At 45.4% G+C, this 20,678-nt stretch overlaps 3 protein-coding genes across 4 annotated transcripts; 2 read left to right on the top strand and 1 right to left on the bottom strand.

The window, feature by feature from the left end:
• Positions 1-17: 17 nt before the first annotated feature.
• On the bottom strand, positions 18-1,931 carry LOC118309715 (MKRN2 opposite strand protein). Its single transcript, XM_035632124.2, has 4 exons — positions 1,456-1,931; positions 1,293-1,342; positions 939-1,107; positions 18-814 (listed from the first exon to the last, which is right to left on the bottom strand). Exons 1-4 carry the CDS (start codon positions 1,656-1,658, stop codon positions 586-588), a joined length of 651 nt encoding a protein of 216 aa, XP_035488017.1. The 5' UTR covers positions 1,659-1,931; the 3' UTR covers positions 18-585.
• Positions 1,932-2,639: 708 nt separating this feature from the next.
• On the top strand, positions 2,640-7,178 carry mkrn2 (makorin, ring finger protein, 2). Its single transcript, XM_035632119.1, has 10 exons — positions 2,640-2,798; positions 3,619-3,747; positions 3,982-4,247; positions 4,525-4,653; positions 4,809-4,984; positions 5,314-5,379; positions 5,467-5,615; positions 6,020-6,130; positions 6,484-6,628; positions 6,721-7,178. Exons 1-10 carry the CDS (start codon positions 2,773-2,775, stop codon positions 6,889-6,891), a joined length of 1,368 nt encoding a protein of 455 aa, XP_035488012.1. The 5' UTR covers positions 2,640-2,772; the 3' UTR covers positions 6,892-7,178.
• A 1,350-nt stretch (positions 7,179-8,528) lies between these two features.
• Positions 8,529-20,191, top strand: si:ch211-236d3.4 (protein FAM107B). Of its 2 annotated transcripts, XM_035632125.2 has the most exons (5): positions 8,529-8,796; positions 13,539-13,614; positions 17,775-17,979; positions 18,969-19,128; positions 19,230-20,191. In XM_035632125.2, the coding sequence occupies exons 1-5, from the start codon at positions 8,773-8,775 to the stop codon at positions 19,344-19,346; spliced, it is 582 nt and encodes a 193-aa protein (XP_035488018.1). In that variant the 5' UTR covers positions 8,529-8,772; the 3' UTR covers positions 19,347-20,191. The 2 variants fall into 2 exon arrangements, with proteins under 2 accessions (XP_035488018.1, XP_035488019.1); XM_035632126.2 differs by lacking the exons at positions 8,529-8,796; positions 13,539-13,614 and adding an exon at positions 14,651-14,817.
• Positions 20,192-20,678: the final 487 nt, after the last annotated feature.

The following is a 20,678-nucleotide window of genomic DNA, read 5'->3' as shown; positions in this document are numbered from 1 at the left end:
TGACACATACATTTGTGGAAAATTGTAATGCTATTGTACTTTAATGATGTTGCCATTTATTACAAAACAGTGACAGTTTATTACACAGACAGACATGAGACACAGAGAAGAACAAACAAACAAACAAAGACTTGTCCTGGTGTGTACACACACACACACACGCACACACACACATACACGCACACAACGTGTAGTGCTCACATCTAGACTTCATGTTGTCTGATGTCTTGTGTTCTGCAGCAGTCAGTCACGGCTCAGAGAAGCAGCTCTAACTTTGAAAGTCTTGAATTAACCTGTTTCCTCATCTCATGTTTCAGCATCCTCAGAGTTATGGAGCTATGGTTACGGTCGTGTTGTAGGGCCACAACACGATAAGAGATCGCAATGTGATTGGTCGTACAACAGATTCATATTTCCGTTTCCTCTATTCCTCCCTATTAAAATTTGGAGGAAAAGCGAAAGAAGAGAGGTTGTCAGGATGTAGTGAACGAACCCTAACCCAATTGAAAATCTACGCTTTTAGAAGTGTAAAATCAGATTGTAATCCCTCACACTACTGGTACTGAAAAAAGTAATCATATTAGGCTACTGCCCAACACTGGTGGTAACATCCTCCTGTCTGTCCACCACGTAGTACTGGTGTCTCTGGATGTGTTGGTACACTGTGGTGTATTTTGAGACTCTCTTCATCCTTGGCAGGATGAAGCTGTGAGTGAAGGTCTCTCTGGTCAGAGCACTGCGCCCCTCCGCCGCCAGGACGCTGTTCACGTAGCGAAGACAGAAACTGAAGCAATTATGGTCGTCCTTATCGAACCTGAGAGAGAGAGACAGACAAGGAGGGAGAGAGAGACGGGTGGTCAGACTGCACTGTGTTGACCTGTGCCAAGTGTGATTTGTACTTGTACCAGGTGTGAGGTGTACCAATGTGTGATTTGTACCTGTGCCATGCAGGGTCCCATGTGGGTGCATCCGAGAAGCGGTCCATGTACTGGTCCCACTGAGCCAGCAGGTGGAACGTGTCAGGTCGGACCAGAGGAACACTGACGCAGTGCTCCCACCCACTCTGGTCCCTACGGACCCCATCCTGTGTGTAGTTGAACACAACTCCTACACACACACACACGCACACACTGAATAAACTAAAATGGCCTCATGATGGTACTAGAAGTCAGAGGATCACATGGACCTTAGCCTGTTAACCAGGTCCTTGGAACTAGCACAGGACTGAGGACTGAGAACAGATTCAGAGAGACCACCTGCCTGACCTTTGACCCCTGACCTGTGAGTCCTACCTTTGGTGTTGGAGATGCCAGTGTGCAGATCTGATGTCCCATCAAACTCTCTGAGAACAAAACAGCAGGACACACGCTGTTTAGAGCTGGTTCAGACTGGTTAGAACCTTGTGTCCCATGACTGCCCAGTGTGAACTGGATACTAATACATTAGTAACTCTACCTGTTCTGGTTGTCGTGTGCAGGTGCGACCAGCAGGCAGCAGGAGCTCTTGTGTCCGTTGGTGAAGGGGGAGGGCAGACTGACCGGCGCCTCCTGCAGTCTGCTCCCCCTCAGCTCCTCCCCACAGCTCGGACACTCCTCCGGCACCGAGAAGCAGAAGATGTCCTTCTGACAGTGAATCAGCCGGATCACACTGCGCTCCATCGCCTACTCTTCCTCCTCCTCTTCCTCTTCCTAGTCTTTCTTGTCCAGTTGTTCTGTCTTCGTTTTTTCTCCGTCCGCTCCTCTCTGACTTCTTGTCTTCAGTGTGTTTCTTCTCTCTTCCTCCGTGTCACACCTGGTTGCCAGGTTGCAGCCTATTAGATTACATCCTAACCCCAGCTCCAGCCAATCATGTTGTCTCTGCTGTCAGCCAGTGCGTCACATGACCCAGCTCGCCTGTTGCTGCTTCGATCTGAACAGGTGACCTTTGGACCACGTTGGCAGCATAGTCATGGAAACAGGCCTGTCAAGCGGTTTCTTGTCACTGTGGCTCAGTCAGTCGATCATCCACTTTCAAATTAAAAGACAGACTTAATGTAGGTCAACACATTGTCCATCCCCTCAATCAGACTCTCTCTCTCTCCCTCTGTCTGTGTGTGAAATGTTTTTCTGACTTCATGACTTAGTTCAATGCAACATCTCTAGCTTGTTGAAAGTAGACTAAAGAGTCTGAGCTTTTAACTCCAGTGTCTTCAAACTACATGTCAAAGGAGAAAAATGAAACTACATGTCAAAGAGGATAAATAAGTTTAACTTGATTTCAGAAAAAACAGGAACAATTGTATCTGCTGGAGATGAACACACGTCATCAGTAAAGTAACTAATAACTATACTATACTATAGTCTAGTAATTAACTCTAGGTAATGGTAGGTGAATGAAGAAGTGGTGGGAGAAACGAAAGTAGCAGTATTAAGAGCACAGACCAAATCTTCTAAAATTGAATCACCTTTTACTGTGGAGAAACGGCTTTGATCAAATGTTCATGCAAATTTGTCTATAACTCTTTGAATTATCCTGCTAACAAAAAAACAAATGAACACACAAAACAGACAGACAGAAAGACAAACCAATCACATCCTCTAAAAGTCTTTATTTAATTTTTTTTTTTTTTTAACGCTGTTGTGCAGCAGGAACATGAAACAGACCGAGCGCATAGGAACCGTCCCGCTGCGACTGCGGATCTCAGTCGGACCCGTTTGAACGGAACACCGAAGCGACAACTCCGAAGCCTCTATGCTCTGAAGCAGCCGTTTAGCCCGAAGCTCCGCGAGGAAGATGAGCACCAAACAGGTGACCTGCAGGTGAGTCGGTCGGTCTGTCTGTGTGTCACTCGTCTGTCCGTCTGTCTGTGTGTCGCTTGTCTGTCTGTCTGTCACCTATCTCTCGGTCTTTGTCGGAATCTCGCGCTGTTTCTGCCTGAGATTTCGGCGGGCGCGTTAGCATCGTGATGTTTTCTGCTAATGTTTTTAGCTGTTAGCTCGTGTGCGCGTAAGTTCTACTGAACCAAACTCTGTGATTGTGTGTGTGTGTGTGTGTGTGTGTGTGTGTGTGTGTGTGTGTGTTTGCGCGCGCATGTGTGTGTGTGTGTTTGCGTGCGTACATGTACTTATGTCTTTGTTGGCCGGTCCTCACTTTTTGAAAGGGCCGTTTGAGGGTTTAGAGACATTGTTGTAAGGTTCCGGTCAGAATCAGGTTTGCGGTTAGGGATTTAGTGATGATGGGGAAGGAAATGTCCTATGAAATGCAATTAGTGGAAGTACAAGATTGTGTAGGTGTGTGTGATCAATTCATTTCTGCTTTGAATAAAACATGTATGGTATAGTTTGATGTGGTCTTTGAAGTGCTCCGGAAAGTCCTTGAAAAAAAACCCTGACATCACTTTGAAAAGTGTCAAAGGTCCTGGCGAAGCTTAAAAGGTCATTGATTTAGTGATCTTAAGCATTTGTTGCCATTGTAACATGCAGGTTACAGTAGTGAATCTTGTTCACTGATTAACAACGGGAATTTAACAGTTCACCTGTACTACCAGCCAATCAATCACAGTGCTGAAAAATCCCTGTTGCTACGGTGATGAACGTTTGTTTGAAGCTGCTGACTTCCTCTGTGTGTGTTGCGTTTCAGGTACTTCCTCCATGGCGTGTGTCGAGAGGGCAGCCGCTGTTTGTTCTCTCACGACCTGAACAACAGTAAACCCTCAACCATCTGCAAGTTCTACCTTAGAGGAACCTGTGCCTATGGAGAACGCTGCAGGTAACACACACACACACACACACACACACACACACACACACACACACACACACACACACACACACACACACACACCTCACTGTGTGTTCACTGTGCAAAGAGCTTTGATCTCATCTGATGTGATTTTTTTAACAATTGAAATAGAATTGGAATCCAATCAAATCCTGTATTTGTCAAAACAGTTACATCACTTCCTGTGTGTATTCAGGTGTGTATGGTGTATTTTGTGTACAGGTATGATCACATCAAACCTTCATTCAGAGGGGGAGGAGCCTCAGAGGGGCAGGGGGGTGGACCAGGTGGAGCAGGTGTTCCGGGAGGACCAGGTGTTCTGGGAGGACCAGGTGTTCTGGGAGGACCAGGTGTTTTGGGAGGACCAGGTGTTCCAGGAGGACCAGGTGTTGCAGGAGGACCAGGACCAGGAGCACCAGGACCAGGAGCCGGACGCGGGGGTTCAGTCAGAGGTGGAATGAAGAAGAACCCGGTCCTGAGAGACAGAGGTGACAAACATACTACACGCCTGTAAAATGCACATACACACACACGCACAGCTCCATGATGAAGAGTTGTGTGTAAACAGGCTCCGGTTGTAAAATAAATGAACATGAAAATATACAGCAGCGGGCTGCCGTGTATATCTCCTGTGGCTCAGGAGATTAAGCGGGTCGTTTAATAACCAGAAGGTCGATGGCTCCTCCATTTCGTACGCCAAAGTGAAAAGTTCTATATAAGTACTGGATTGATGGACCTCTGACGTCTGACCTGTCTGTCTCTCAGTTGTGGGCGTAGACCGGAGGTTCGGGGATCCAGCAGAGAGTTTGTGGCCAGAGGTCACGGCAGCAGCAGCTCCTCAGTCGTATGTGGCCGCCATCAGGACGGGCCTGGACGCCTCGGTGCAGGAACAAGGTCTGACACACGACACGACTCGCTTCTGATTAGCTGACAGCTGTCCATGATATAATGAGTAGCACATGACGAGGCGTCCTGACGTCGAGTCACAGCTGATGTTTAACGCTGATATTTATTTGTGGGTTTTTTCCCTTTACCTGTGCTCTCTTAAGCCCCTCCCCCAATGGGTGGGGCTTCCCATGACCTCCCCCAGCTGTGTCCCTATGCCGCCACCGGACACTGTTTCTATGAAGAAAACTGTACGTATCTCCACGGCGACCCGTGTGAGGTGTGTGGTCTGCAGGTGCTCCATCCCCACGACCCTGAGCAGCGGAGAGCGCACGAGAAGGTGATTTTAAGGTGTAGTCAGTGATGTTTTGTGGATTCGTGATTGATCACAGTGAAGTGTCCTGTTGACCTGCTGCCGTGGTTCAAAATATTCAAACTTTATTAATTGTCGTTCAAAGGAAAAACAAACATAACATTTGAAAAATGTAAAGTGATGAGACGTAAATGAACCTAGTGAAATTCTACAGGTTCACTGTTGATCAAATTAATTTATGTTCAGATCCAAAGGTTAAACAGTGAGAAGCAGGAGATGTCTCCATGACGACTGAACAAAGGACAGAGGTCAATGTCACATAACTTAACTGATGAAGTCTCTGTGTCTGTCTGCAGATGTGTCTTCTGGCCTTTGAGGCTGACATGGAGAAGGCATTTGCGGCTCAGCTCAGTCAGGACAAGGTGAGTTCACCGAGTCACTGTTTTTTTTATTGTTGTCATGTTGTTGTAGTTGTCTAATTGTTTTTTGTTGTTGTTGTTGTTGTGCAGGTGTGCTCCATCTGTATGGAGGTGGTGGTGCAGAAGCCGAACCCATCAGACCGCAGGTTCGGGATTCTGTCCTCCTGCTGTCACACCTTCTGTCTGGGCTGCATCCGAAAGTGGCGCTGCACCAGAAACTTCAGCAATGTGATCATCAAGTAAGAGCCTTCATACAAGCAATACCAGAGTCAGGAACAGGGTCTGGGGTCTCTTTGCTAATTGTCTGGTCAGGGGCCTGTACTGTCCCAGACAACTTATACTACGAAGCTAGATATAAACTGTCTCAATCAACCCGCCTTCATGTGGAAAAGACAGAGTCGTTAATTACAAATGACATTGTCAGGACCATGAAATTTAATATGATGTGAAAAGAAACACTGATACCAGCAGGTGACTTTGTTTTGAGTAGAGCCTGACCGATATATCGGTTGAGCCTTTCATAGACATATTGGTAAAAGCACTTTTGTTTACAGATATTAAATCTTTTACATAACCACGGATCCTGCTTTGTAGTACAAGCACAAGCGTCTCTGGTCTCTGGTGTAAACTCTCTTTGTTTCAGGTCGTGTCCAGAGTGCCGGGTCGTCTCAGAGTTCGTCATCCCCTCAATGTACTGGGTGGAGAACCAGGACGACAAGGACCAGCTCATAGACCTCTTCAAGTCTGGAGTCAGGTGAGCTACCCGTCTGTGCCTGAGCTGCCACTAGGCGTTTATTGTACTTCAGCAGTCATGAAGGCACTGTACGTTTGTCTTATTGTCTAATGTTGCATTTATTACAACATTTATGCTCTCAATAATGTCATTAATTACATTTGATTATTGGATCATAATTGATTAATCATTCAACCTTTAAAGCTCAGTTTCAACTTTAGAAGACAAACTTAATATTTCATTTTCTCCGCATGTCTGTCATTTTATTCAGTATATTTGATTTCTTACTCATCCGTCAGTATGTCATCAGCTCCAGTCCAGACCGACCACAGACTTGAACCTAAACCTGTCTCCTGTTTCCTGTCCGTCTGCAGTAAAAAGTCCTGCAAGTACTTCGATCAGGGTCGTGGTTCGTGTCCGTTTGGAGCCAAGTGTTTGTATCTTCACTCCTTCCCAGACGGAACCCTTGCAGAACCCGACCGGCCACGGAAACAGCTGAGCTCCGAGGGGAACGTCAGGGTGAGAATCCACTGCCGCCATTTTGAGTTGTAGTCCCATCGGCTCAGTTCACCTGGGTTTCGTAGTCCACCGACGTGTGTTTGTTTTCTCAGTTCATGAACAACGTCCGTCTGTGGGACTTCATCGAGGAGCGCGAGCAGCGGTCGGCCCCGCCCCTGCCGTCACTTGATGATGACATCACAGAGCTGAGGGAGCTCTTCATGCAGATGTCGGGTCCCAGCCATGACGGGCCGGAGGCTCTGCCCACTACAGACCACCAGTAGACCACCTGACCCCTCTGGTCTCTACGATCACAGTCAGACCACGAGTCATGACGGCCATGTTTGTGGAGTCATTGAAATATTAAATCATGTGATCACTCTGTAGCTCTGAGGTGTGATTCAGTCTGATCATCAGCATTGATTATTGATATTTTATTTATCGTGTACATAAGTGAATACAGAGTAAGTGTGATTTCATTCATTATGATTACACACACACACACCTGAGTGAGTCATTTAACACCAACAAAAAAAAATCTCAAAATAAAATTCTGCTCTGCAACAAAGAATTATTCTTATTTTTCATGAAACTGAACATTTTTATTCTGATCTATGATCTGATTTAGGATGGTCACTATGGTTACCACGTTTGCTTTTGAGTGTTGGAGATTTGCAGTTCCCCAGATGAGAACGCGAGATGGTGAAAATGTGACATCACAATCAGATGATGATGTCATGTTTGTTTAATCGTTTACTTCAGTTAAAATAATCATTTTATTTATAGAGAGAACTTTCATTTCAGATTCAGATTACAAACAACTTAGCAAATAAGACATAAAAACAAAAAAGTTATTAAAGTTTCAAGAATATTAAGATTAATGTTAAATCAGGAAATGTTCTCTGATAAACGTTTCTCTCAAGAACCTGATGTCCTTAGTCAGATGGTTCCAGAGTCTCGGGGCCCCGATTGTAAATTGTCCTCCAGTTATCATCCAGGTCAGACCTGACCTCAGACAACAGGAAGAAGATGGAAGAGAGGAAGATCAAAGAGCAGTTTAAGAAACTTCCACCAGGAAGAGGAGGCCAGGACGACTGCACTGAGGGAGGAAGAGGAGCAGAAGAGTTGGAGGACGAAAGGGAAGATGGAGGCTCTGACCAGTGAGGCAGCAGCTCTGTCAGACACAGACAGCTGCCGGTGAAGTCATCTACTCCTCGATCCCGAGACTTCCATCACGCCACATTAGACTCCACCCTCTCTGACCAGGAAGAAACGAGGGATGTATATAGTCTGGATGCAGCGTTTCTCTTTGATTTCTTCCACACTCACGAGCTGCTGAAGCCGACTCTGCCTCTGTCACTATGGCCACTCCCCTATTAACTCCCGGGATAAACCAATCACTGCTGGCTGATGTCAAACCCATCACTACCTGCGCACTGACGAAGACTAGACTTAAAACTGAAATAGATTCATATGGTTTCACCTGATTCACCCAATTAACACACTTTCACCTGATGTCAACGGTGCAAACTCGTTGAAGTTTGAATGTGACACTCGTCTGTTCAAACTCCAGCTTTAAGTCATATTAGCAGATGATTTTGATGATAGAATTATCGTGTTTCATGTGAGACTGAATCCTCTTTCCACATGTGTGGATGAATACATGCTGACCTCCTGTAGTTCCAGCGTCTCTCCTGAGGAAGCTCAGGCCTGTCACAGTCTGGTGGAGAGAATCCAGTCTGGTCCACAGACCCCGGTCTGACTTCACTGCTTGCTCCGTCCATGTCACCTCCAATTACATTAATCCAGTCAGAGCATCTTAACTCCTCACAGCCGAGAGCAGGGAGTCAGGCAGTAACAGGTGGCAGGAACGCCCCCCACCCCCAAACACTCGCTCAGTTTCTGCCTCGGACCGGCTGCTCTCCTCTCTCTGCTGTGGTCCTGGTCTGGTATGGAGCTGGCTGGGTTGCCTCTCAGTTGGGCGGGTTAACACACCCCAGTGCCCGGGCTGTCAGGCTGCCAGGCAGTGGGGGGAGGACCGAGGCTGCTGGGAAAAAAGAGACGGGCTGGAGACGAAAGAAAGACAGGAAGACTGTGGACTGTGAACCTGCTGCCACAAACCTACACAAAACACACGGCGAAGACTGAGCAGAGCTCGGAGAAGAATGGGAGCCGCATATGGAAAGAAGGTGAGTCCAGACCTGGACCTGATTATCACCTGAAAACAGAGGTAAAGTTTAACTTTAGACCTGGACCTGATTATTACATGAAAAAGGTTACCTCCGTTGCAGAAACACACTTGGGCCCGACTAAGCTGTCGGAGGTTCAGATTTTACAGTTTGATCGAAATAAATTTTCTGACTCTTCGATGATTCACTGGATCCAGTGTCTGGGTCACATAAAAACTGTGATGTGACATCATCAGAACATGTGAGGTCAGAGGTCATAGAGTCTGTTGGGTCTGTGATTCTGGTCAGTGTTGAATCAGACCTGTTGTCCTCAGTCCTGGACCCTGGCGGGCTCCAGAACCTGGAGTCACAGAGGTGACAGATGTATGTGGACAGATGTTTGTGTACAGATGTTTGTTCTCTTCGGTCTTGAACCTGGCCAGGGACTCGGAGGAATGTGACTCAGGGCTCGGAGGAATGTGACTCGAGTATGTGGTTAACCAGAGGAAAAAAAAAAACAACAAATATTTGAGCTGCGGGCGACACACCTGCTCATGGGGGCGTGTTGGGGTGTGTCTGTTGCCATGGTGACCAGCAGCTGACAGCAGGGTCGACAGAGGTATTTGTGCGGCCCCCTCCCACCTTTAGATGGACTCATTACTCTATTTTTAGTGCAGAGATCCAGTCAGCAGCAGGTGTTTGGGGGAAATGTTGTGTCATGTAGTCTATAAGTGGCATTTACAGAACGATCGTTCACAGAACAGTTCCAGGTGTTTGTGAAATATATTCTTCTGCTGGTTTGTCTCTTTTGTTAACGTTGTTCAGACACTGAAGCTCAGGGGCCTTTGCGCCGAAGCAATTTCAACATTCCCAGAATATGTTTTTTATTATCTGGCCTAACTGCACCCAACATCCTCCGTCCTGATAACATGTACTGCAAAGTTGGATATCAACTGTCTCAGTTTAGCCCTCGGTTTTTAGATCGTGCACATTCATGTGGAAGAGGCAGAGTCATTAATTGCAAACGACATCATCAAATAAAGTTAATTAATACATTAATATGATCTGAGAAGAAACGCTGGTACCAGCAGGCAACTTCGGTTCCAGCGACATGTGAAAGTGACATTCTACAAAAGGGAAACATAAATAATATGATAAAATAACTAAAATTGAAAAGAACCACTCAAAAAAAATTCTAAATATCATGTAATGTGTAAGCACAGGAATTTATCAAGTTTACTATTGAGTGAATATTTTTGATCTTCTGTCTGACGATGATCAATTGAAGAGAAGCTGAAGTGATGTCAGACTGTTTCTGCTGCTGAAGCAGAGGAGTGAAGAAGTTAACGTATGATGAGGTCAATCAGACTGAACTGTTCATCCATAATCATGGGATACCTTGCACAGTGTTTGAATAATTGTTCTAATAATTCTAACAGTATTTAGTTTTTGTTTGTCTCCTCGTGCTCTTCCGAGCTGCTGTGATAGAATAAGAAAGTAAAACACAGGGATTCTGTCGGGAATCAAATAATCTCTCTTGAATTCAAATGAAGCTCTAATTTTTTAATGAGTCTATGTATTTATTTAATGTGGTAATCTCTCCCTCTGTTCATTGGAAACCAGAGTGGACACATGAAAAGTCTGGAACAGTGACAAGAAACCACTCATCTATAAATATCCACTGCTCTCTATTATTATTTCTCTAAAATCTTTTGTCCCAGTCAGGATCCTGTAGAATGAGGACTCTGGTTTTCCAGTGATCTGATTGGTCAGTAGTTTGGCTATTGACGATGAAGATTAGCCGATCAACATAAGTGACCGTGGTGATTTGTCCCAGTAAGACGTGAACAAGCTTCATAGGATGAAAAGCCCAAAGTCAAACCTGAAGTTAACCGCAAATCCTGCTTCGTAGTACAGGTCCCAGGTCTGATGCAGCAGCAGGTGTGAGTGACCTCAGGGTCAGGGTCAGGGTCAGCAAGGGGTTATGCTAAGGTACTTCATGATTGACAGCTGAGACTGACTCATCATTGGTCGAGAGTGTGTACAGGCGGGACCATGTTACCACGGCCCCAGAGATGTTTAAGTTTCCTTTTTGTACAACGGGAGGAAGTGAGGACTTGTCATCCATCTTTATATACACTCACTGATTGTCATTATGTACAATCACTGATCGTCTTAATATACATTAACTGATCGTTTTCGTATACAGAAATTGATCATCTTTATATACAGTCACTGATCATCCTTAACTATATGTGTTTTAAAAACTGATCCTACAGTTTGGTCCAGTTGTCTTTAAACTGTTTTCTGACACAGGACACAAAGGACAGAGGATATTTACTGAAAAAAACATGTTATCATTATTAATATGGATCATTATTAATCAGTTATAGTCACAGAACATCAACAAACAGAGAAATCAAACTACGACAGTTTACATGTAAAGTGATTGAATGAATTAATAAAATATGTGATAATACAGTGGGTTGACTAAATTCTCTTTCTACATGACGAATAAATAAAGTTATCTGAGCAGCTCCAGCAGAAGATCACACAGAATAAACAGGAAACAAACATCAATATCATCGGTGATGTAATAGTGGAGGTTGTGTGTGTGTGCGTGTGTGTGTGTGTGTGTGTGCGTGTGTGTGTGTGTGTGCGTGTGTGTGTGTGTGTGTGTGTGTGTGTGTGTGTGTGTGTGCGTGTGCGTGTGTGTGTGTGTGCGTGTGTGTGTGTACGTTGGCCTGGTCTCGACCAATCAGAGCTCACATCATGTTCTCTGGGAACTTGTGCGTGAGTGAGTGAATTAGCCCTGAGAGAATAAACAGCAGCAGAGTATTTACAGCAGTGGTTTCGTAACCTTGTCTCATTAACTGCAGGATCATGTGACTGGTTCTGACCATTTCACATGTCAGAACAAATCAGGTCTGTGTGTTTGTGGTTCTGTTCTGGATCATCAGGGTTAAATCCAGATTAAGACCTTCAGAGAAAATCCTGCAGCTAAAAATACTGGAACCCGGCGTGGGGGCAGGAAAAGTACAATATGGATACTTTGAGTTACGTGTACTTGTACTTGTACATCTTCGCAGATGCACCTGTTCAGGACGTATGATGAGGTCATAAATATGATGAACTCCCCAAATCGAATTAGTGGAGCTGCAGCGACTCAGTTGATTCATGGATCAACAGAAAATTCAAAACGAATCACTTAGTCATTTTTTAATTAAACAATGTTCATGGTCTTTTGATGTGAGGATCTAATTAACTACAACGAGTTGAATTTCTGCCTCTGGTCTGTGATATTTTTCATATATTAAACACAGTACTTTTACTTGTATTGGAGTAATGGAGTACTCTTCCTCAGCAGTCAGTGGTCAGAGTACTTCCTCCTGTGATGTTGGAGGTGTAATGTAACTGTTTGTCCAACAGAGGTCAGGCTGTCCTCAGGTCAGTTCTGCTCCTGCAGCGTGAAACCATTCAACCCGAGCATGCTGCTGATTGGTCTGTTTTGTTTCTATCTTGTGCTACAATTCACCAACTTACGACCCATCAGAAGGGGAGGGGCAACGCGGTAAAGCGAGTCAAGAAAGGGGTTGAACTGTCCCTTTAACCTGCTGACAGGATGGAGGGAAGATTAGCCTCCATCCTGCTGTAAACAACCCCCCAAATATCACCCCCATTGGGGGGAGGGCTGAGAGACAGTGAGGGCCTTGTCACCATGTTGAAGCCTGATGAGGTGTCTCCTAGCAACCAACAAAAGTCCATTCAGTCAGAGAGGACGCCGTCCAACTGACCCAGAGTCAGACAAGAGAGGAGCAGCTGAGAAACAGGAGGAGGAAGGACGGAGGAGGGAAGGAGGAGGAGGGAAAAGAGGGGGGAGAGGAGGAGCTGCTGATTGTAGGTGAGAGTCGACTGGCAAATCAAAAGCTTTGCCTTCAGGCTCAGCTCCTTATTCACCACAACGGTCCAATACAACAACAACGTCACTGCACCGATCCACCGTGTTCCGTTTCCTGCTCCGTCCTCCCATCGCTCAAGAACAACAACTGTGAGATGTTTGAACTCCTTCACTTGGAGCAGAAAGTCCGCCCCCATCTGGAGAGAGCAATCCACCGCTTTCCAGCAGAGAATCACGGAGGCCTTGGTGAGCACTGGAGGCCACGGTCCGATGACGCCAACATAATCACATCGTCTGCAAACGGCAGGGACACAATTCTGAGGTTCCCTAAATCGAAACATTCTTCTCACCCCAGCAGTGCCTTGAAATCCTGTCCATGAATATCAGAAACAGGATTGGTCACGAGGAGCAACCTCGAGTCCAACACCCACAGCAAACGTGTTTGACTTTGTGCCAAGGATACATATAACAGTGTTTATACAAAGAGATCAAATCCACCACGACTCTTCTCGACCGGTCTTGTTGATATTTCTACTCCCTTTAGTTCCCATTAATGTTGATGATAATTTTGTGATTGCTGTGATACGTGTTGTAGATTTCAGCTTATTTGTGCACCGCTCTGGGATCCTCACATTACATTAGATTCATTAAGCAGACGCTTTTGCCCAAAGCGAATTACAATAAGTGTATTCAACCATGAAGATATTACTCAAAGTGCAAGAATCATGCAAAAACTTAAAAAAATTATCAAACAGGCAAAACAGCTCAAGTGCTCCATTTTAGAATCATTTTCTCTCTCTCTATTTTAATGATTTGTGTAACATAACATAACAATGTTATTCTTTCTTCTGATCTCTTTTTCCAGAAGGGCTACAGCATCGACCATGAGCCTCCACCCAAGCAGCAGTGTGTGAAAAATGGAAAGCACCCAAATGGAAGAGGTAAGTTTGTCCCTCTCAGGTTACCGTCCGACTCAGAGGACATTGGTGCCCCGTGGGAGGCGAGTGTGAGCTGTTCGGGTTAATCATGGATGTAATGAGTCTGTTGTGGAGCCGCTGAACCATCAGCTGCTTCCTGAGACCTGAAAAGGTCAACTGCTGTCTGCTCTGATTACAATGTGACAACATGACAAACACTGACATTTACTGAAATATGTGACTGGAGAATCAGCTCCACCTGCTTTTTTTATCAGCAGCAGAGGAAACAAGGCGTCACTGTCTATTTTCAGAAACTCCTTTTATTTCAAAATCAGGGGGAGATGGATGTAACCATGTGACACCGGATGCTGCCCAAAGGGTTTTGAGCCTCATTAGTATGAAATGTAAATATTGCCCAAATTGCCCAACGTCCAGAAGGCGACAGGAGCTTTGTCCGACTCTGATAAGACCTGAATCAGCTCCACAGATAAACTGTTGAGACAGTGCTGAGGTTCACGCTGGGTCGTGTTTGAGGAGAGATTGTGGAGGAGCCTTCATTGTCATGGTTACCATAACAAGACGTGGTAAAGGTTGATTAACGATCGCGGTTTTAAACAAGAAACACACAGCGGCCTCTGTGGACCCATCCACCCACCTCGACATCACTACTCCGACTCGGACTCCCTCTTTACACCACGTTACCCAACATCCTCCGTTGCTCCTTCATCATGACATCGGCCACTAGATGTTGCCTCACAGTAAAAACTATGGGTTGAAATGAGCAGCTGCAGAGAAGAGTCATTCAAGTTCCTTAAAAAAAACAACAGTGAGTCTGGGGATTCTGGGGCCCTTAAGGGATCTGGGGCCCCCGGGTAGTTACCTGCTGAGTTGCAAGAGTGTACCTTTAAATTCTGTGGAGCAGCGGGTCGTCACCAGACTTCACTGACGACCGAAACTGAAGCTGACAGCAGCGTGGGAAAAGGCAGAGAGAACTGAGTGGATCATGTGACCGCGATTTTACACTGGGGATGATTCAATGAGAGGAGGAAGAGGTGGAGGAGGAGTGGGAGGAGGAGGAGCTGCCGCCGCTCGTACACAGAGCATGAGGACTCACACAGACTGAAACACATGAGGATCATCAGAACCAGATTAGAACTGTATAAGAACCGGATCAGATGGATCGGAGGAGGACTGGCGGCTCAGCTCAGGAGGGGCTGGTGAAGTCTGGTAAGAACTGGTTCTGATCCTGGATTCTGATTCTGATCCTGGATCCTGACTCTGATCCTGGATCCTTCTTTAGTTCACGTTGAACTATGTGTGTTATTTAGTGTTGGTGTGTGTATTTATCGCGTTGTGTGTTTGTTGTGTGGGATTCGTGGTTTTATTCTCGTCCCTGCAGATGTGATTTAAGGTCCTGGACCGAATCTATTGGTTTTCCTGATTAATGTCAGACAAACTGACGACAAAGAGAAAAACTAAGCGTAAATTTACCTTAAAAAGACACAAACTGTGAGAAGGGAAGTTCCTTTCTTCCTGTTTGGTTGAACTGAACCAGAGTCTCTCAGTGAACTTGTTGAAAAGTGTTTTAGTTAATGAGATGATTTCACCTGTGAATGAAAATCCATCACCTCTTTTCATTGTAATGTTCTAGAATTTATTGGATGAATGTGCAGGAATAAATCAATTAACAGGAAGCAGAACAGATATGTTGGTGTTCTGGTGCGGTTCAGGTTTTTGGGGGGCATTTCAGTTATGGTTATGTCCAGTTTCTTGTGTTTTTAAGTTCTGACCCGGTCCAGTTTTCACTGGTCTTTAGTTCTGGTTTGTTCTGGTTCGGTCCAGTTTTCTCTGGTGTTTTAGTTCTGGTTTCTTCTGGTCCGGTCCAGTTTTTTGTGGTTTTAAGTTCTGACCCGGTCCAGTTTTCGCTGGTGTTTCAGTTCTGGTTTGTTCTGGTCAAGTCCAGATTCCTCTGGTGTTTTAGTTCTGGTTTGTTCTGGTCAAGTCCAGTTTTCTCTGGTGTTTTAGTTCTGGTTTCTTCTGGTCCGGTCCAGTTTTTTTTGGTTTTAACTTCTGACCCAGTCCAGTTTTCGCTGGTGTTTCAGTTCTGGTTTGTTCTGGTCCAGTCCAGATTCCTCTGGTGTTTTATCATAGAAGGTGTTGGTTTGATCAGTAGCTTCACAGTTTCAGTCAAACTTCTTTGTCTTTTGTAACACGTCGTTTTATGTAAATTCCACCTTCAACCAATCTAATCTGTGATTGATGAAAGATAAAGCATAAAATTGGAATCAGCAGTTTATTCTGTTTTAATAGGTATAGAAGTTCTCAGAAGGTTAATGTGAAGGTTTTTCGGCAGCAGGATACTCGATGTGTATTAGTAACTTGATTTTGTTTCATTTCCTCAGGATGGACGAATTAAAGACTTTACTTTGAAACACGATCTCACTTCCTGTGAGCTGAGCTGGAGTCAGTCAGTCTGTGATTCAGAGTCCAGGTCCTCAAATCAATACGAAACCGCACAACATCTCAAAGTACAGGCGCTCGCACTGTCACAGACTGTCACTGAAACTCCTCCGGCTTTATTTTGTGGACAAAGTCATCAAACTTTTGATGACTTTGCACCACTCCGAGGTGGTGCAGGACGGAGGCGTCACGTCCGTCACAGTGCAGCGATTGGTCGGTGCTGAAGCTTTTATCTGTAACTGAACTGTTGGCCGTGAATGACTAAATGTTTACCCGTGGCCATCGATCAGTGGCATCGATCAGAGCTACAAACTCCACTGGACTCGGCTGCTCCTGATATCAGCTGTCGTACGGACTCGCTGACCTCCACCTCGTCCAGCTGCAGCCTCCACCCCGAAGAAGAGACACTCCAAGCTTTGGGTCTCACCAGATTCCGTCACTTACCAAAGTCAGACAGTTCTACGTCTTGTGTCCAAGTCTGCATCCCTCCCCATGCAATGACTGGACAGTGTCACTGTGGACTGATCACTCACTGGGTTGATTGTGTCAGATTTCGCGTGGGACGACGCCGTGCCCTGCGACGCAGCAGATGTTTTAAACATTACGCTCACCTGACATCTGCCCATCCAACACATCTGGGGGGAAAGGGAACACAGACTGTGAGCCTGACCTCATCACCGACGCGCTGGTGTCTCCATGCGGCTGAATCTCTGCAGCCGGTTCAACATGTATAGAAGCCGTCTGCATACGTTTGGCCACGCTCAGAATGCTGTCCCTGTGTTTCTGAAAGGAGACGAGTCAACGACCAAACACCCAGAGCTTGTTGAATTTTTTCTGAAATATGAAGCAGCGGTAGATGTCGGTCTCTGGTTACACTTGAGAAAGAGTCATTGTGTAAAGCGAAGTGTTTGACATCTGATCTCTGACTCCCAGAATATCTGACGACTCGGATCAGATGCCTGATAATCTGTCTTTTCTTCTGCCAGAGACAAAGGACACAGAGACAGTTCAGAGTCCAAAACCTGGAAACATGGACGTCCGTGTTCAGAAACACACCCAGCTTCGCCCTGAGTGCACACGCTGTAAATAAAGATGGACGATGTGACAGATCGCCCCCTGGTGACTGGCCGCAGTATAGCTCATAAACCCCGCCCCCACCATGTTAGCAGATGGGACATGGGCCAAACTAGAAAGTCAAAGTAGACGTTAATTAAATCTTTACCTAATACTGCCATTTTAGGTAGTTCTTATCACATTGATGTATGTTCAAGTGTTCATGTGTCTGATCAGTTTGGTTTTAGTCATTTGATGCTATAAAAACAATCTGTGACGTCATGATTGACAGCTGACACCTACTTCTGATTCATTTAGACGAGTGAGATCACTGATTCCAAATGACGACAAAAATGTACGATGGCGGCACCTGTATCTGACATATATCTGAGGTACAACTGGAGGAAGAGGAGACACGACATACATCTTTATGAACAAATCATTTATATACAATCATTGATTGATCTTGGCCAATCAATCGGTGTCCAAAGTTCAGCACCCCTTACAGTCTGCTATCCATTACAGTTTTAGTTTTTCTATGTGGAACTAAACATCTTGGTTGAACTCAGGTTTGAACCACGAGATTGCCCAAAAAAATGGTGCGAGTAAAGTTTCAGGTTTTAGATCTCAGGGTTCTGATAACCCCGTCCTCTCTGTCCTCGTGTCTGTAGCCTCCGCGTATGCGGACCTGCAGCAGCACCGGTCCGAGGCCGTCCACAGGAAGCCGCCCCCGGTGTCCAGCTACGTCCCCCAGCCTGACTACCTGGAGGGAGACGAGGACGAGGACCTCATAAAACCCAAGAAACTGGTGAATCCTATCAAAACTTCGAGAAGTCACCAAGAGCTCCACCGAGAGCTTCTGAGCAGCTGCAAAAGGTAAGTGTGGGTTACGACATAGGGGCGGGGTTTATGACATATACTGCAGTCAGCCACCAGGGGCGATCCATCATATCGTCCATCTTTATTTAATGTCTGCGGCAAGGACTCACAAGGACTGATTTAGGTCCAGATTATCGAGGGTTAGTGATTCAAATTTCTTGATGCAGCTTCAGATGCAAATATATATCTAGGACATCAGCTGACTGACCGTATCATCGTGTAACTGACCCCGTTGGCAAATCAGAGGGCAGTATTCTCTGGTCTGTGGGTCGTTGTGCTCTGTTCTCGTGCATCGAGCTCAGATTGTGTGAAGCTGTTAAAGAAACGAGCAGACGCTGCTAAGCAACAGCCTCCCACCTCACAGGCCTCCACTGCCGAGGACGCTGGGAAAGTTTTCTCATCACCTCCTCACAGATGCTCTTTCACTCACACGGAGCAGAGCAAGGCCAACTTTTCTCTTTGGTTTTATCATTCAGGAGCGACACTGAAGCTGGAGCTCGACCAGACAAACACTCAAGTAGAACATCTGTTACATAACTCAAATGAAATATCATTTTCAAAGCTGCAGGTGGACAATGAATTTGCTGCACTGATGATGACATAATTTTCAGAGCCACAAACACAGTAAAAACCAGAAAACCCACACGCACAGATTTGTTGAAAAACTCAGTTGATCAGTTGATTGTTATGACAGACTGCCCCCTGCTGGAGAAAGCACTACAACACAGACACACACACACACACACACACACACACACACACACACACACACACACTATTAATGTGCAGGTACACACATATTATAAAATAATAATAATAACAATAATAATAATTTTGGCGATTAGCACTTGGGCCCTAATAATAATAACAACAGGGGGTCAGCCAGCCACGTGGAGCAAAGACACGTAGATGAAGTCCAATATCAAGGACCAATAGCATTGATCCTAATCAGATGTTAATATGAGTCAAATATGAATTTTTGGCAGGACTGGGGTCACCGTGGAGATGAAGCCTGAACTGCACAGAGTGCTGGAGTCAAGGAAACGAGATCAGCTGATCAAACAGCGGAAACAGGAAGACGACGCCCGCAGGAAGATCTCACCTCTGGAGGCGGAGCTACTGAAGAGACACAAGAAGCTGGAAGAGGTCTCACATCACACACACACACACACACACACACACACACTGCTGTCTATGTCGGTGTTTCTGTCCCTGTGTCTCTGACTGCCTCTGTGTTCATGTCTCAGATGGAGAAGCAGCAGGAGAAAGAGCAGGAGGAAAACCTGAAAGCTCCCGAGTTTGTCAAAGTCAAGGAGAACCTGAGACGGACGTCCTTTCAAGGCAAAGACGAGAAGGAGGTGTAGGGACACGGAGCTGAGAATCAGACTGTCCACCTGTTCACAGGACACGCTGAGGATATTTAGAGAGAGGACTCACTGTGGACACACTGAGGAGTCTCTGAGGACAGTGCTGTGCAGCGTCCTGTGGCGTCCTGCAGCATGCTCTGTTGTGAGTTCACTGTCCTGGTCCTGTCGTTGACTGCATGTCGACCGACATGAAGTGAGACACAGTGGAAGAAGAAGAAGAAGAAGAGAAGAAGAAGAATGAGAAGAAAAAGAAAAAGATCACCCTTCGAAGACTCACTTGATATTCCAAGTGATTCAAGAAGGTTCTCCCCGTGTCTGGGTGGGTTTTCTCCGGGTACTCCGGCTTCCTCCCACAGTCCAAAGACATGCAGAGTGGGTTTAGGCTAATTGTTTGTCTCTCTGATGGGCTGGTGAGCCGCCTCTCGCCCCAATGTCAGCTGGGATTGGTTCCAGGCCCCCTGAGACCTTTTAAGAAAAAGGATGAAGCCGTATGGATAATGGATGGATGGGTGGATAGTTTATTTGAATCATGAGCCTCTGAAATGTGAATATGAGAAAAGGTGAGACACTGGGGATTCAGCAGCTGAACAGAAAGTGAGTCAGAGACATGATGTTTTTATTGTTTATAAGATTCATGATCATGATGTTTTCAATGAAACTGTTTGCATCTTTAGACTCTAACTGTGTGAGTAGTGAAGATTCTTGTGTAAAACACAGATTTTTTATTTACGTCGGATGTTGTTATGTTTTTTTTCTCTCATTGTTCCAATGAACGTGTTGAGGCTGAAGAAATGTCGACGCACAGGCATGTTCTCGTTAACAGAAATAAACGACTAATCCTGCTGCATTGTCGCCTTATTTTCGATTGAAAGATTTGACAATTGATTCATGTCCTATCAAGATCAGTACACGACTGTTATTTAATCATCATACATACATCAACATCATACAAGAGATAACATGGAAAGTAAAACACAACGAACGATTAAAACAAGTCATACAAGTGATACATCTTGAAGTTGATGATAATAAATCTGCAGATAACTTATCCATTGTTTCGTTTCCTGCTCCACTATAACGTCTCAGTGACCTGAAAGCTGTTTCATCCTGCTCTCTGATTGGCTCCAGAGCAGCTGTGGTGTCACGTCCTGGTGGGAATACAAGCAGTACACGAGTAAATGTACTCGGTTACTTTCCAGTGTGTTGTTAAAGTGGATTTTTCCACGAGGTGTCGCTGTTTCTCATGTTTTCCTCCAGCGACTGAAGCACCATCAAGTTACATTTAACCAGGCTATGACCGGAAATCATTTTATAATTGTTTAAAAAAGT

Source organism: Scophthalmus maximus, chromosome 6 (assembly GCF_022379125.1).
Source record: "Scophthalmus maximus strain ysfricsl-2021 chromosome 6, ASM2237912v1, whole genome shotgun sequence".
NCBI lineage: Eukaryota > Metazoa > Chordata > Actinopteri > Pleuronectiformes > Scophthalmidae > Scophthalmus > Scophthalmus maximus.
The sequence above is the reverse complement of the archived record's forward strand: the minus strand, read 5'-3'. Positions and strand labels throughout refer to the sequence as shown.